The 18,121-nt window shown below is 38.0% G+C and overlaps 1 protein-coding gene across 15 annotated transcripts in view; it reads left to right on the top strand.

Annotated features, from left to right (window-relative positions):
* SEMA5A (semaphorin 5A) overlaps nt 1-18,121 on the top strand; it is a 353,459-nt gene that overhangs the window by 301,569 nt on the left and 33,769 nt on the right. For all 15 annotated transcript variants that reach the window (XM_075744800.1, XM_075744790.1, XM_075744785.1 and 12 more), the window contains one exon: nt 14,698-14,923. In XM_075744800.1, the coding sequence (XP_075600915.1) occupies nt 14,698-14,923 (226 nt within the window). The remainder of the gene's footprint in view (nt 1-14,697; nt 14,924-18,121) is intronic.

The raw sequence follows: 18,121 nt of genomic DNA, 5'->3' as shown, positions 1-18,121 counted from the left end.
CAGCTCCAATAGTGCGGTGCTCAGCAAACTTGCCTTCAGAGTTTTGATAAGGCAGAACTCTATATAAATGGTCAGACATTTCAAATTTACAAGCACAATGTGAATACAAAATACTTACTATTTTCCTATAAAAAGCAATTTGCAGTCTATAGCTAACACTTTTATTTTCCAGTTACTAATGTCATTGGCCTGAAAATGCCAAAGAGCTGATGGTGTGCTTGCTGAACTGTCAAAATGAAGCCTGTATTACAAAATGTACAGTGTAAGTTCAGGGCACCCATTCTAACCTTGAGCTAAAATTCAGTCCTGTGAGTTTGACTTGTGTATTCCAGCCATGTTTATGCAATTACTGGCAGTAAGTCCTCTCCACGTTGCTAGGAATGTCTGAAATAAACATCATGCGTTACCCAGCCCTTGCTTTTCCAATAATTTAATGTGGCTTTACACACTGCTTTGATAAGCAAACACACTACTGCCCAGTGGCAGTCTGCAGCTTCAGGAGCCTGAAGGCACAGACCACTGTTAAATTTTCCAATCTCTAGCATGTAACTCAACTCTCATAACTTGTAGCTATTTATGTCCCTTTTCTGGTTTGTTGAAAGGAATAATCTTGGTAGATGACATATTCACTGACTTTTTTCTGCCCAGTTTGGTCACTGCAGTGTGAATCAATCCTTGCTCATCTCTGTTTTTCTTCCTCTCATAAATGAGGTTATGTGAATGTTATGATAAGAAGTGAGGCAAAGCTGGCATGCAGAAATTTGATTTGGGACAAGACTGAGATGACTGTCACTGAGTATAAAGAGAAGCTAAGGATCCTGTGTGTGCATTAAGTAGTCAAGTTCTTCTTTAAGAGCTCTCATGAGTATTGTGTAAGAAAAGATATTGTTGTTATACGTTCAACTTGTTGAAACTCATAAAATGCACCATTTGAAATGTGCTTTGATTTAATGTTGCCGGGGAGCCATACTCTGCTCCTGGTCAGTTTATTTTCATTACCATAATATTTTCTTTCCTATTTTTGTACAGTCTATAATTGCTTTCTCCTTTTGTTTTCTTTATTAACCTTCTGGCTCGAATGTCTAGTAATGCACCTTTCCCCTATATAGCACTTAGCCTTTTAGCTGAGACTTCAAACAAAGTGTAAAGTAAAAGGGCTTTAATCTCTCCTAAGGAATTTCCCCAGAGCAGCCAAGCATAGGCTTTAGCAGTTCTGAGCTGAAACACACAGGCTATTGTCAATTAAAACCTGATCTGATTTATGCTAGGGTCATGCCAGCTACAGAAGAGCTCATATTTAGGGAGATGCAAAGGAAGCACACAGCTATTCTTTCCTTTTTTTTTTCCTCATACTGGAAATAGAGCATAGTATGAAGCCAGCAACCAATTAGTACATTTTTTTCCCCAGAAACATCTGTCTTACCAGGAATTGGCTGGAGATCAAAAAGAAGTGTTTTATTCACAACCACAGAGTTCCAAAAATACAACATAGACAAATTAAACCCTTTGTAAATAAACTTTATATAAACCCAACAATATTAAAAAAGCCAAAAATTAAGAGTGTTGTGTGAGAGAAATTGATTTATAGGGAGTTTTTTAGATTGTCACAAATTAAATGGAAAATGTGAGAGAGTTATTTAAATCAACAGGAGATTCAGTTCTGACATGATTCTGAAAAATGCCAGGCTCCACTGGTGGATGCAAGGGCAGGATTCAGATTTGCCTAAACAGAGACACGTGTTGCTTTTTGAGAAGCCATAGGGGATCTGGAACATGTGTGTGAAAGTGGAAGACACGTCAGAGGCCATGTGAGAGACCCACATGCTTTTAAAGCAGTTTAGAAGTTAGGTGAGATAACCCACAGCATTTAAAATGGCAACAGAGCCTTGCATTTGGGGATTGAATCCCGTATAAAGGGTACAAGCTTTGAGAAGTTGAGTTCCGCTCATGAGAAAATCGTAGACAATTGTATATTCATATTTGCCTGGGCAGTTCCACTTACTGAACATGTTAAGCACAAACCTGTGAAAGTTTGTAGGTAATCTGAACTTACGTTTACTATCCCAACTAGAGGCATATTTTTCATCTGTCTGTTTATGTGTTTCTGCTTTTCAGCTGCACAACCTGTAAAATTTTATGCTATTATTTGGATTGCCTTTTTATTTTTTGTGGGTTTTTTGCCCACGTAGTCAGGGGGTCTGGCAGCTAAGTTACACTGATGCTCGCCATGGCGATTTAACCAGCTCACAGCTCAGCTGTCGCCCGTTGCCAGAGGTTATATTTTCCCATAGTGGAGTTGGCAGAAGCAAACTTGTCAGCATCTCAGTTGCTGTGCTTTGTTGTCCAAGTGATTACAAGCTATAGCTGAAGATGTTTTTTGTTTATACATTCGACTGTAGCAGCAGTGATTGAGGTGTGGGCACACGTCACGTCTGTCAGCTCTGCTGTAACTTCTGCCCTGGGGAAAGGCAGGTGTCTGTGGTGTGATAAAGTATTAAATTGTGTTTAAATGCATTGAAGTTCAGTTATACTACTGTTCGCTTCAGTGTGCCTGGGTCAAGACCTGAAAAAGAAGTTTATAGCATAATAATTTTTTAAGCTACCTGCTATGCCCATCTGCCACAGATGCTGTCCACTCTCTTGACGTTTAGAAAGAGAAAAATTTTGCTTGAAAGGAATTTGGGGGATGGGAGTTGTGCTTGGTTTTTCCCCTTTCATTTACAGAAGACTAGTGTGGCCTTTCAGCTAGGAAGACGTGAATGTTCATATACACATTAACTTACCATTTTTGACTTCCCTCCTTGTAAATAATCGGAGCTTCCTAATATTTGGATTTTCTGGAGATGACAGCAGTCCATCCGGTGCTGGAGAGATCTCTGGCAGCCGTATTTTGCCACCTTCATTTGGCTTCCAAATCCCTACTCAGATCCCCTACTAAGTGGCTTCATTTTCAGAAGTGCAGAGCATACCCTTTCTGCTACCTCATCAGAAAGTGCAGGTGATCCAAATCTTTGCGTGTCTTATCTGTGTGGCTAAATCTATTTTCAATGGATTTAAATACTTTGCTTTTCACTACAGCTCCTGGGTTTGGACCAGCAACTCTGAATTAAAATTGACGGCTCCTCATCTATTCAGTTTGTACCATTTCCTTTGCTTACGCATTTGTCATTTAGCAGCGGCTCTAACATTTAGAGTGTTTTCTCAGGAGTGGTGACATTATAGGATTTTTTCCCCCAGTGATTTGTATACCATTTAAGTCATTCTTTGGAATGAAAAATACAGTAAGAATATTAAAATAATCAGATTTTCAAAGCAAAGCCATACTTCAGCTCTTTCCAACATTAGCATTCTCAAATTTTGCTTCTATTTTTGTATAAAATACAGTTTATAGCTCTTTATAATTAAAAGAGGAAAAAAAACCAAACAAGATAAGCTGCAGTTAAGTGCTTCTTGTTGTCTAAATGACTTCACAAGCAGTTAATAATTTCATACTCTCAGGTCTGTTTTGATGTACCGCTGATTAGTAGCTGCATTTTTGCTCTCAGATTTTGAGCTTAAAATGTGAAAGTTCAGCTGAACCTAAAAGACTATGTAATTGTGGAAAATAAGATTAATGATGATCTATAGGCTGATAAAAGGATTAATTTTAATATAAGGCTGCACTGAGGATATAATAAATGACTGTGGACAAATGAATAAGTATCTGAAAGTATTCTCTATGGCTGGATATAAAATAGTAATAACTGGTTTATTTTTCTATATTACTTATTGGCTGGCTTTTCATGCAGTTGATTTTCCAGGTCAAAATATTATGGAAGTAAATGTGTCCTTGGTATGTAAATTTTCAGAACTACTTTACCACTGTGTTTAATTTGAAATTGTCTTGTGGAAGAAATGAGCAATTTGTCTCTGTAAGAGTACCGCCTGGTTCCTTAACCTCAATGCCATGATTACAGGCTGTGCAGCTTTTACTTTCTTCTCCTCTTCTTGTTTCCCAATTACACGTTATTTTAGCAACCTGCAGAGTTAGTGGTATGTGTTGGCAGACAAACCCAGCTGAAACTTGTTTGCAGGTTTCTCCCATTGCTACCTTCAGGAAAAGGAGCATTGACTATCATTATAGTTAACGGTGGGTCAATCTGAGAATCCGGAATCTAAGGATCAGATTCTTTCCAGCTGACAAAGTAGCCAAGTAATTCTAGTGTTGCCTGTGAAAACTAAAGTCCCATATTTGCTTCCACTTTTAACGTTTAAACGTTTGTTGTTGAGGATCTCCTTTTACAACAAGACTATACCTCTCGTTGTCTTTACAGAAGCCCACATGAAGGAAAACCTACACAGCAGAATAGAAATGAAGGTATTTTATGTGTGATAACAGATTTGTAGTAATTACAAAGCAGCAGTCTCTAAAATTGATGAGTTGACAGCCTTTTCATGCCTTTTTGACTATTGGATTATCTTCTAACATTCTTACTCTCACTTAGTAAATACTTGGATAGTCATGATTTCCAGCAGTTTAAAAAAATAAATTTTAACTTAATAATAACTATTTCATCAATTGAAAAGATTTTTGTCAGGAATTATAAGGTCTGTGTGAAAAAACTTTAAGCTTCTCAGTAAGATTATGTGAAGCTAATTGCCAACAATTGAGTTATTACAGCAAAGTAAATCACCCCTTATCCGTCTGTCCTAATCTGCCTTCTTTTGCACTTGCACTTGCATTTGTAATGAATAAAGCTACATGCACAGATTGTTAGCATGGCCCAGCTGAGTGGTAACTCACTAAGCTGCAGCAACTCAATTGCTTCCAGTCAGCTGATCATGCCCCCCCAAAATGGAATTTTGAACAACCTGCTTTTCCCCGCTTCTAAAGTACTGAGTGATCAGATCAGCAAAATTGCAGCACACAGGAAGCTACGTTTCTTTCCCTGAGCTTTTTGAATTGCAAGTAGTACATTCTTAATTTTAAAGATAAAGTTGAATTTCCTCTCTTTATAATTAAAAGTATAAATATAGATTTTGAAGCTGATGTTTACAAACTAATTTTAAATGCTGATTTAAATGCCGAAAAGATTAATTTTGATTCATGTACTAGTAATACATCATTTACCTTTAATGATATTTACATTTCACCATCTACTTGTCATATTGTTGTTCAGATTTGGAGGTCATGTCTTCCTTACTGCACCTTACTGCGTGGCAGTATAGCACCTGCTTAACTGAAATCACTTTCGAATCAGTTTTGGTAAATCCATACAGTCATTTATAGGTGGGCAATCCCTTCAGCCTTACAGCCTTGATTATTTATGGTCCTGTGTGTTCTGTTTTCATCAGCTCAGTAATATCTTTTACTTCCTTTGTGCAGGATTTGCAGCAGTCTGAATGACAACACTCAGGGCAAGAATAACTGAATCCTTAGCCCTTTGACAAGCATCTCTGGGATTAACAACTTCTAGCAGGTTCAGGTGGTGATGTCCCCAGCTTCTCATCGCTCCCTTCTGGAGGTTCCCACCCAACAGTGGAGCTGCTAGCACAGGGGGCATGTTTATGCTGTGCCATATCGTAATGTTGCATCCGAAACCACAGATAAGGAGGAATTTGCAATGAGATTCCTGACTATGAACTGGAGCAAATGAGCCCTGAACACCTATCTCCCGAAGAGTAACTTACTTGCAAACCAGTAATTTTCGGTAGATGGATGGGACACACTTTTAGTAACAATAATGCATAAACAACTTAATCATCTTCCTTTACTAGATGGACCCCCTCCCCTGTCCAGAGTTCTTTTAAACAAATATAATGATTTTGAGAACCTGAACTATTATTTATTAATGTTTAGGACTGTCAATTAAGTATCTTTGACACCTAATTAGTGGCAAGTCCCAAACAATTACATGACTGACAAAAATGCTTAAGTGTGACACTTAGAATTAGTGGTGTACACAAATGCAGAAAAGCACGTAATTGCATGAATGTGGTAAAGATCATGAAAGTAAAATTTGTTGCCTAAAAAAACCCTAAGTCAGGGGAAACCTGTTTGCTATGTTCTTGCATGGAGCTGAATACGTGATCCTTCAGAGCACATTGCACAGCTCATCCATTTTGTAAGATGTTTCATAGACCATGGGTATAGTAAAAGGAAGGGAGGAATAAGGAAGAATTTTCTGGTTAGGCCATGCACCTTTAGAGGCATTGCTTGTTTCCTAACTGTTAGCAATGCATTCAATATCTTCATGCCCCAAGAGCGAAAGGAACAGGGTCATTTACAGGAGGCTTATGTCCTTGCGGGCAAAATGTAGAAGGTATTGTTCATCAAAAGAAAATCTATGGATAACTTAGTAAGAGAAGCCTAGAATGCAAAGTAAATCCATATTCAAAAGGAACTTGGTGACAAGACTGAATATTAATTCCCCTTGTGGACTTGAAACACCTCCCTGAAAGTGAAGTGAGTGTCCAGTAAAAACAAACATGCAGTCTCCAGTTTCAGCCTATTCAAGATACTGAATTATGAATAGTTATTGGACATGCAGGCAAGTGCCCAGAAGAGATATCTGTAACCAAAATTCAAATCTATTTCACTGAAAAACATTACATTTTAAGTGTACGTCATCCTTAGTTTGAAAACTGACTGTAAATTCCACTAGGCAATTCTTTGTCTGGTTTTGAGATGTTCTCCAATATTAAGATCATACAAGCACTGAACATGGGGCGTTTTTACCATTTAGCATTCGAGTTCCCGTAGTGACTATAGCTTGAGACCCATTCCTGCCTTAGCAGTCGGGGAAGGACGGCATGGTTGCAGTCCCCTGGTCTTGACTTGCAACTCGCTAAGGAGTTTAAAACTGTGGAATTGAAAATCTGCTGCCTAGCATATAGCGTTGCTGTTGTCCTGATGCCTGAAAGCTTTAATGATGAACCAGGATGCTGTTACACACAGACCTGTGAAGAAGCGGTTTAAAACTGCTTCTCCTCCAGCAAGCTCATAGTCTGACCGTGCAAGTGTTAAAGGGGTGTGGAGGTTCGAGTAAGGGCGCTGTGTTAGCAGGCTGCTCTGTACACGGGGTATAGGAGCGAGATCTTCCAGTAGTAGCACTGGGATCACACCAGGGACGCTTGGAGGATTGACACAAATTGAGCTGTCAGCAGGCAGACTTGCTGCTGTGGATTTACTGTGGTTTTACTACTTTTCATTTTTCTACAAGCAGTGTGCAAAAATACACATAAGTTCTTGATGTATTCACTTATTTAAAAAAAAAAAAACAAAAAAAAACCAAAAAAACACCAATTTACAAATCTTGACAAATTTGTCCTGTTTGGTATCACATAACAATTTCATTTGCTAGGTGCATTTGAGTAGGGTGTTTAATTGTAATGCAGGCCCATAAATGGATTAGGTTTGGAAGAATCCAAATTAACTACTATGCCTCTTTGTATATTTTTTTTAAAATGTCTGTCAGAATGAAGAAGCTTTTTCTTCCTTAGACATTTGTAGTTTCATTTTGAATATGAGTTAATTCCAAATATCTTGCTTTAAAGTGAGCTATTACACTATTAGGAATTGTCATGCTTATGAAATATTTATCACTATAAATGGTTCTCAGGTGCCAATGCGAATGTGAGCATGTGAATAAAAATTGTACTTCCTCAATGCAGCCAGGCCGTTCTGTTTGCTGAGGTGGAACTGAAGGTGCTCCTACTCACCCTGTGCCTTTGAGATATTCAGTTAAGATACTCATAATTAAGTGATTTAATTTTTTGTAACAATTTTCTTCTTTTGGCTAGTTTGACATAAAATATAGCTTTCAAGCATGGAGTTACACAAATGGCTGGTAGAGAAAAGTAAGAGGGAAGTGGTGACTTTCTTCACTCCAAAATTTGATGGTTTTATGAGAAGATGAAAGTAGGAACTTGCCTTATCTAAATAAAATGAATGATTTTGAATATAGGAAGGATTTGAGTACTGAACTGTCTCAGTCTGATGACCTGCCCAACAGGCCCTGAACTCCTTCAGGGAAAATGTTTCCAATTCCAGCCTTTAATTCCTTTTAAGTTCCCTTTACATCAATGGAAGTTTTTCCAATTCTTTTGTTTAAAATACACAAAATTGGGAAAAAAAAGCTTGTGCTCAGTCAATATTCGCAGCCAAAAAAGAAATCTGTTCACTTCAGAAGAAACCTGTTCCTTTTGTGTAGGGTAAAATGATTTTTTTCCTGTCAAAATATTTCAAAAAACCCTATTATGAACACAACCTACTTACCCTTACTTTACAACACTACAGGATTGCATCTGCACTCAGCAATAGTCTCTGATAGTTCCACTGAAATCAATAGAACAACTCCCATTGATGTCAATTGAAGCTAAAATACTGCCTATAAACTAGGATATATATGTGCCTTTGCATGATTAAAATACAATGGGGATCTTAGAAATATTTTTGGGTTTTATTTTTTAAGTATAGCTGTGAAATTTATAATGTAGAAGATGTTTTGCTTAATGACTTGGAATTAATGGGGTTTGGGTGTTCTTTCAGGTCATGCTTTTGAAATAGTATTGTAATAGAAAAATAACAATAAAGTAAGGTATATCTGATGGTATTTGGTTGAAGAACCTGGCTTTTTGAACTGTGGTAATAAATGGAAACATGATCAGGGACTTGCTTGTCTTTTGTTTGTTTTAGTTTGAAAATGCTTTTCTAAATGGATAGGACTTTACATTTCTGTAATGAAAATAAATGAACCATTTATTTTTTCAAGTTCAGTTACTGATTTTCCTGAATGTGTTTTTCAACCACTGCAAGATAAATGTTATCTATCTCTTGGTTTTTGGAGAGGGAGAGGGTATATTAGTTCTTCAGGAAACTTACATTTCGCTGTGTAAACAAGGCCCTCTTATAAATGGGAACCAGTTCTCTCTTGAGTTTTATAGCACTGTTACATTCATTTTGGCCTTCGTTTTGATTGCATATGAGAGCTACCCTTTCCTTTAACTACATATTGCTGTGACAAACTGAAAGCTTAGGAGGTGACTGAAAGACTCAGGTTCTTATATCTTTTATCTTGTCCCAGCTGACATATTACACTATTCAATTTATGAATCAGCGACATTCTTTTCTCTTGGTGTCTTAATAATCTGAAAAATTAAATAAATATATTGGGCTAAACTGAAGTTTAGCATGATGGAACAAAAAGCAAAAATTTATAAGTATTTTTTAATCAATGCACTGTTTGATAATTTCAAAAGAATATTCGAGAACTAATACAATATATTAAAAGCAAATAATAAAAGATAACTGTTGGGTTGAAAATATTTAAATGGACTGTTAATGTTGATTTAGCTGCCTTGTGAAGATAATCTCTCACACTAACAGATGAGAAGAAAGAAAAACATAGATGAGAACAAAAGAAGTGTATTCAACATAGACATACTATATACATCAAAGAAATAAGAGTTTGTTAGGAGAAATCACTCTGTAATATAAATATGTAATATAAATAGGAATAGAACTCACTATCTGAATTCTGTTTCTTATAAAAAAAAGAAGTTGTTCAAATGTACATAAGATTTTAGCCCAGTTTCCTAAGGAAGTATCAGACTATCATGCTGTTTCGTTAATTAAAATCAAACTTAAACTGGGAGTAAAAGTCTCAGAGATTCTCAAAATTTTCAGGAATTTGACTAAAGTGGCTATGCAGAGGCAAAAAGAATTAGTCTGTTCCACATCCTCCATGAGAAAACAGTGGAATTTTGTTCTACATTATTTAGCAATAGTATCCTCCAGTTTGAAATAAGATGTTTTGGAAATAACATTTTAGTTGCCCTTTTCAAAAATAATACAACAAATAATTCTAAATACTTTTTGGTAGAAAACATGACAATATTCTTTTTTCATTATATACAAATATTGGGATATATTATTTAAAGACAGAAGCAAGGTAGCTGGTTAATAGCATAATCAATGTTTATGTTCTATCATGCCATGATCATTAAGGTCCCTTCCAACCCAAATTATGTTTTTAATTTATGATCCCTTTTCTCATATTACCACCAGTATGCTTCATGATATTTTTTTTATTTTGTCATTTTCATAGACATGTATTTTGTGATGTATGTATTTATTTGTGTATTTTGTGTAAAATTCCCAACTAACTGTTGAGCTGTCCCCTGAAATTTAGTCTTTAAAGGTCCTATTGCATTTTTGCCAGGCAAATTTAACGATTTCAACTGATTAAATCCACTCTAAACTAAAAGCAATGATACGGTGAATTAGGCCACAAGTTTTAGGACAACTTGCAAAGAGAACTTTGAAAATGTGTTTAAGTTTGAACTATTCCGATGATATTTTTGGATTCTGCAAATGGCCTCAAATAATTATTATTCTGAGTCCACAAGTGTACCCTAAGAACTGATGTGCTTAAGCCCATCATATGAGCCCCTGACGTTTTCCACTGTGGGTACCTAAAGACCCCTCCCAGAAGAGCTCGACCCCGTCTCTTCCTTCAGTCTGCGTGGAGCACGAGGTGGAGTTTGGCAGCCGCTGGCTTGGTTTCTTTCAGCAGCCCTGTTGAAGCAGAATGCTTCACTGCTTTTCTAGTTCTTTCTTACCACTGTGTTGCTGAGATGATACCTCGGTGTTTCATCTGAGACTTCTGTTCCACTGTGTGGTTGCTTTATTCTCGTATCCATGACTTTAGCTGGTTGAATTGCTTTGGAGAAGGGTGTATTCCAGAAATCCTACTTGAGTAAATTGTTCAAGCATTGGACAAGGTGAGAAGAGGAGAATAATGCAAGCAGAGATAGCCATTTCCATATTCCCAGTCCCTGACAAATACTTCCAATCAAACTATGTCTTTGTGCTAGAAGCACTAAATATACCCATGTGTGATCTGAATTGCACCTTTTCTCTCCCCTCCTTTACTCACTTCCAAATCTAAGACCATTCAGAGCAAGATCATTGTTCTACTAATACTGGAGTTTTGTAGCGTCAGATCACATCAATGCTTTCATCAAATATGATGCGATTTTCAATTCCTATGGCATACGCAGTAGCTGATAGAGAAGTGCAGCACTCACTGTTTGTGAGAGAAGCCAGCAGGTTCTGCCAGGTCATTGCTAGTGCCAGGACTTCATGGAGTCATCCGTTGTTAGGATATTCCTCTGAATTTTCCCAAAGAGACATTATTTACTGCCGTAAATATTTTCTGTGTAATCTACATGTACTTTGTTTCCCCTGCTGTTCTGAGCCTTTCATGGGTATTACCCTGTGGTTGAATAGACAGGCATGACAGCAGACAAACTTTCTTATAAGCTACGCATGAAGCAAGAAGAAAGGAAAAATTAATAAATGGTCTCTGCAGATACTCTTAAGGAACACCTTTTTTTTCTGGCTCATGTAACAACATATGAGTATACCCTCTGTTAGGGTGTATGAAGGGACCACACATCCTGAAGCACACTGATTACTGGTAGTCTGTCTTTCTAGTAACGAGTGAGCTGACATGTTCATCTTAGATGTGTGTTAGCGAAGCAGCATTCAATACATTGCCACTAAATTAACTTCTTTCTCTATTGCTTATTTTCATTTGACTAAGGGTTCATTGCATATTTCACACATTCTGCTTTTCATGACCCTCACCTGTCTGCACCATATCCAGTAAAGAAAGACCTCACATGTCTAACAGCTTTTATTTTTGATTGAATATCAATACAAAAATCAACAGCACATGAGGAACTGAAACGTCTAAACCATTGTGACTGTATTGAAACAAACTTTGTGGTAGCTACTATACTGATTGAATTATTCCTGCTTATGTCCTACTAGAAAAGAACTTGTGTTTCAACATATTTGAAAGGGATACAGCACTTCTTCCAGACTGTCACTGAATTTTTCCAAGACATTTGCCTTTGCAACAGAAATTACTTTGATTTGGAAAACTGAAATATATGACAAATGTTAAATGGATTAAAAGCTGGCTCACTGACAAATTGAAAAATGTGGTGTTAACGGACAGATATAAATGATTGGGATGTGTCTAGCAAGGTCTGCCTGGAATCAGTTCTTGGATCAATAGCACTTAACATTTTTATCAACAGTCTAGACAGTGATATAAGACATCTTCAGTAAAGCTTGACCATGACAGAGATTGTTGAGGTAGTAAATAATATGCTAGATAATTGCAGAAGCAGCTAGTAAAATATATTTAAATATTGCTAAACACCAGCCTCTTGTGCAGGATAGGAAACTGTATGTAGTTGTAAAGCTGTGATTTAGAGAAGGACAGGCTATCAAAGATAATTGGGTCTACTTAAGCTCTTTGTGCAATGTTGTGGAAGGAAAAAGCACTAATGCAATAATGTATGTATTAAAGTCAGATTGTCAAGTGGAACGAGGTCATGATTGCCTCTGCATGCTGTGTTGATAACATTGCTTCTAGAGTGCCAAGTCATATTTTAGTGTCGAGTCTTAAGGAAAATAAGGAAATAGGACAAAAGGAAGACATAGAGATGCACAGGACCTCGAGATCAGGTTTTAAATGCTATGTAGCTTTAAGAAGTTCAGCTTAGTTTATCATGATGTATGGGTTACTTGGGCATGGAAAATTTTTTTTAGGTACAGGACAAGGAACACTTTCAGTATCATTGATAAAGGCGCAGCAAAATTCAGTGACTGGAAAATTAAATTAAGAAGAAAATGCAGCCTTGAATTAACTTGCAATTTGTTAGCTTTGAGGATTACTAAATAGTGGAACAGCTGATGTGGGGAGGTGATAGACTCATCAGTGCTAGACATCTTTAAAACAAAAAAAAGAGGGAAAGACAAAGCACTCTTGCTAAAAGATGCACTGTAATCCAGCTGCTGGGGAGGACTGCACATTGGAGGTGAATAGCCAGTTGGGATAGCAGGCAGGGTGGTTCTGGCTGTTGCTGGGAGCTGTTAATTTTATTATTTCCTTTTTACAGTTTAAACAGTTGCCTAGAGGAGTCTTGAAGAAATTACTTCACTGCTGTACATGGAACCGGATAGTTTGCTTGTTCTTTGCTGTCTTCTGATCCAGAAACCAGCCAAGGCTGACACTTAGATCCCAGAAAGTTTGATCCAGTCCCCTATGCTCTAAAGGGATCCTCTTTCATAGATGGAGTATGACTCATGTGGTCACTGTTGTAGTGATCACCAGGTTTGAAGGTGGGAAGGGACTTTGCACAGCCTTGAGGAGTGAACGGGAGTAGTCCAAGTCCTTAGTCTTTGGGCTAAGAGCTCTTTCTTGCCTGAAGTACCACAAAACTATGAAACCAGGAAGTTTGTCACAAGTCCACCAGGCCTCAGAATATCAGTCTTGAACATAGCACTGGGTTCTCTGGTGCCTTGCCATGTTAGTGGGGCAGGAGTTTCTGGGGGATATTTTTTTCCCAACTCTAATAGATGGAAAAATTAGAAAAGCTTTCAGACAAAGAAGCTTCTTTTAGATCTGAAGTAGCAACACAGACTTTAAACCAAAATATAGGTTGAGAGCAATTGCTCTCAGCCTAACTGGATATGTTAGTAAGTTAGACCATCTGAGAGAAGAGGTAGTGGACTAAGGAAAGTATGAGATAAAAAGGCTATTATCACCATGGGAAAGAGAGGAGCAGGTAATCTATTGCTTGTTGGAACATGGTGGTATCAGCTTGGGTAGGGGTTATGGAAGAAGGAAGTTGTACTATGCAATAAAACCATTATTTCTATTGTGTCCATATTTTGTAGTATTTAGTGGAATTACAAACCTACTTAGTAGACTCCTTTTCAGAAGATAGATACCCTCCACTTAGTATCTCTCTAAGAGGGCAGAAAGATAATTCAAAAATTTTCCCACTGATGCCTATTTTTTTCTGTCTTTAATAATCTATTAGTGTGAATTCATTCTGATATTTAATGGTTGTTTAATTTCATCCATATAGTTTACAAAGCACTTGCATCAGATGAAGCGTATTATGCTCTGGGAAATGAATGAGCAGGACCTACAGATCTTGATGATACTTGTCAGAAGACATATATTGTGGGGCTTGAGAATATTGACAATTCTGCATTTTTTTTCTTAGGTGTCATCTGTTCCCTTTGCTGCATATCAGTCCACAGAGAATTTGCTTCCAATGATAGGTTTAGCAATGCTGGAGCTATGGGTAACATCCACCTCAGGGAGCCAGGTTCTGTAATAGAAAATATTTTTTGTCCATTGTCCCCTTGTAATGCAAAATACAGCAATATACAAAATGGACAGTGGTTCACTTATTCATGTGCCACTGGATTTTACCAAGGAATTATTTGCTGGTTTGTGTCTTGTACTTGCAGTTTATCAGAATTCTTCTTAATTAAAAGCTTTAACATATTTAGTTACACCTTATTTGGGGCTATTAATTTATAAAGGATGCGCTTTATCATGGTACTTAGAATGTTCGGCTTACTGTTTTTATGGATGTAATAGATCTAATTTGTACCGATATATTATTGCTTTTAGCAATGTCACACTGAGCTTGCCTAGAAACAGAAAAAAACCACTTTCAGTTTGAGATTGAAATTAAAAGTTTATTGATGATCACTGCTATTGGAAATGCTGGAAAAAATATCAGAGGCTTTTTTATTGATCGGCTTTTTGTCTGGTTTTTGTGGGGTGTTTTTTTAAGTCATATTTAATGATTATATTCATTATGACCATTTTATTTCAGGAATATCAGCCTTGTAACACCAATGCCTGTCCAGAGTTAAAAAAGACAACTCCTTGGACACCTTGGACCCCAGTCAATATTTCAGACAACGGTGGCCACTATGAACAACGTTTCCGATATACCTGCAAAGCACGCTTGCCTGACCCAAATTTGCTAGAGGTGGGAAGGCAAAGGATTGAAATGCGTTATTGTTCCAGCGATGGCACCAGTGGATGCTCGACAGATGGTAAGCAAAGCTAGAGCGGCTGCACGATGCCTCCTGCTAGCGAGGTGTCTGCGATTCCATTTTCAGCTCAGAGTGGAAGTTTTTGCTTGCTGGTGTTTTGCGTAACAGAACTGATAACGAAAAGGAGGACATAGTGATCGCAGTGGGGAATCTAGTTTGTATTTCTTCTGATCGTAGCTTCATCACTCAGACTAATCAAGTGTCTTTTACCGTTGATTATGAGGTTTGCCAGGTAATTTTAATATTCTTTACAATAATCTGCGAGCCATGACATGGCAGCCCAGTTCTTAGAGGATTCTGTTACTTCTTTATACTCTCTTGGGTTTTTATGGGGGAGAGTTTGTACAATATTTTACAAATATTTAGCTAGAATATGAAGTATTGATGCTGAGAAGAACTTATTGCACAGTAATTCTAAAGTAACAACTGTAAGATTCATGCAGGTATTTAACTAAATAAAGAGTTTATGAACTGGATAATTTCTATTATAAAAGTTTATGTTATGCTATTGCTAGCAATTTGAAGTTTTGTCTGTTTCTGAGATGGAAAACTGAACTCCTTCAAAGTCTTTTCAACTTTAGATGACTTTAAATTGGAATTATTTTATTTCAGAATTTTGTACTTTCCCTATCAGTAATACGTAGTTTTGAATAAATGTTATGTGTGTATATATATTAAAAAAACCTAGGAGAACTTCTGACAGTCACTCTAGTTTTATCTGGTTTTAATTATATATCAGTGTTTCTTTTTAAGTATTATATTTTAGTTATATATTCTAAGGAAATAATGATTTTTAATTAGTATATTTTAATATTTATAGACCTGCTTTCCATTTACATAGCCTTTTGTATCTTCACAACACCCAGGTTAGCTGAAAAAATGTATAATTGAAAGCATTTGGCTTATCTAAAGCCATAAAGAGAAAATGGTTTCTGAGTCCTTGGGCTTTCTAATTCTCAATATTTTTGTCAGACAGATCTACTATTGTGAAAATTAGTGTTAAGCATTTCCTGCCTGTACTGGGTTTACATGGCAGAGTTTTGGTAGCGAGGGGGGCTGCAGGGGTGGCTTCTGTGAGAAAAGTCTAGAAGTTTCCCCCATGCCCTTCATCCTGTGTAAAACCTTTTTTGACTCACATGACATCTGTGCCTCTTTGGAGGGGGCAGTACATTAGTAATTTTTTAAAAGAAATACATAATAGCAAACTTCATGAAATAATAAAACAAAAACCATGGTAGTCCAGATGAGACTTAGTTTCATATTCTATGTCATTTCCATTTCAGGTGATCTGCAATCTCCAATGTTTATTTTTTATGTCTGGATAGCAAGGCAGATTTTGGCATGCAGCAACTCTTGTTACAAGTGTTTCTGCTATTCTCTTGTTTTTATCCAAATTAAGTTTCAAACTAGCATTTAGCAAAGATTTTGCTTGCTAGGATGGATGTATGACTTACCTTTCTTGTCCTAAATAAGACTTTTGGGTGGCGCTGCTGCTTTTTACTGTCTTCCAGCACTTTGACAATTATGACACAATTTTAAAATTTCATGAGATTAAATGAGAAAGAGAATATTTTTCTCATCAGATAGTACAGAATTCGGAGAGTCGTCACAACAACTAGAAGTACATCTACAGAAGAATCACAGTCCTGAGGGATATGGGTCAGGCAAAGAGTAAAGTCAGGACCCTGAATTTTAGGAAAGCTGTTCAATAGGCAATAGGACCCCCTGGGAAACTGTCCTCAGGGAGCAGAACAGAGCTGGCAGATCTTTAAGGACACTTTCTGTAGAGCACAAGAGCTCTTGATGCCATGTGTAAGAAATCTGGAAAGGAAGGGAAGACACTGGCATGGATGAGTCAAGACCTGCTGGTCAAACTAAAGGGCAAGAAGGAAATGCACAGGCAGTGGGAGCAGGGACAGGTATCCTGGGAAGAGTATAGGGACGCTGCCCGGTTGTGTAGGGATGGGGTCAGGAAGGCCAAAGGGGCAGCTGGAGCCAAACTTGGCAAGACATGCAAGGAGTATAGAGGAAAATAATGGGTTCTACAGGTATGTCAGCCATGAAAGGAAGGTCAGAGAAAGTGTACCCCCACTGATGAGCAAGACTGACAAATGGGTAACAACAGACGAGAAGGCTGAGGTACTCAACAACATTTTTGCCTCAGTCTTCACTGGCAATCTCTCTTCCCACTCCTCTCAAGTGGATGGACTGCAAGACAGGGACTGGGGGAACAAAGTCCCTCCTGCTGTAAGAGAACATCAGGTTCATGACCACCTGAGGAACCTGAACATACATAAGTTTGTGGAACCTGATAAGATGTGTCCCAGAGTGCTGAGGGTAGTTTTTGAGCCACTCTCCATGGTATTTGAAAAGTCATGGCAGTCAGGTGAAGTCCCGGGTGACTAGAAAAAAGGAAATGTTGCACGCATTTTAAAAAAGGGTAGAAAGGAGGACCCTGGGAGCTACCGACTTGTCAGCCTCACCTCTGTGCCTGGGACAATCATGAAACAGATCCTCCTAGAAGCTATGCTAAGGCACATGGAGGACAGAGAGGTGATTTTAGACAGCCAGCATGGCTTCACCAAGGGCGAGTCTTGCCTGACCAACCTAGTGGCCTTCTATGATGGAAGGACTACATCAGTGGACAAGGAAAGAGCTACAGATGTCATCTATCTGGACTTCTGTAAGGCCTTTGACACAGTCTCCTACAATGTCCTTTTCTCTAAATTGGAGAGATATAGATTGGATGCATGGACTGTTTGGTGGATGAAGAATTGGTTGGATGGTCACATCTAGAGGGTAGTGGTCAATGACTCAATGTCCAGATTGAGATTAGTGACAAGTGGTGTCCCTCAGGGGTCCATATTGGGACCAGTACTGTTTAATATTTTCATCAACATAGACAGTGGGATTGAGAGCATCCTCAGCAACTTTACAGAAGACACCAAGCTGAGTGGTGCAGTTGAAACACCTAAGGGACAGGATGCCATCCAGGGGGACCTGGACAAGCTCGAGAAGTGGGCCCATTTGAACCTCGTGAGGTTCAACAAGGCCAAGTTCAAGGTCCTGCTCCTGGGTCGGGGTAACCCCTGGTATCAATACAGGCTGGGAGATGAAGAGATGGAGAGTAGCCCTGACAGGAAGGACTTGGGGGTACTGGTGAATGAAAAGCTGGATGTGAGCCAACAGTGTGTGCTT

This window comes from Balearica regulorum, chromosome 2 (genome assembly GCF_011004875.1).
Source record: "Balearica regulorum gibbericeps isolate bBalReg1 chromosome 2, bBalReg1.pri, whole genome shotgun sequence".
NCBI classification, from domain to species: Eukaryota; Metazoa; Chordata; class Aves; order Gruiformes; family Gruidae; genus Balearica; species Balearica regulorum.
Note: the sequence above shows the minus strand (reverse complement) of the source record. Positions and strands in the feature narration are given on the sequence as shown.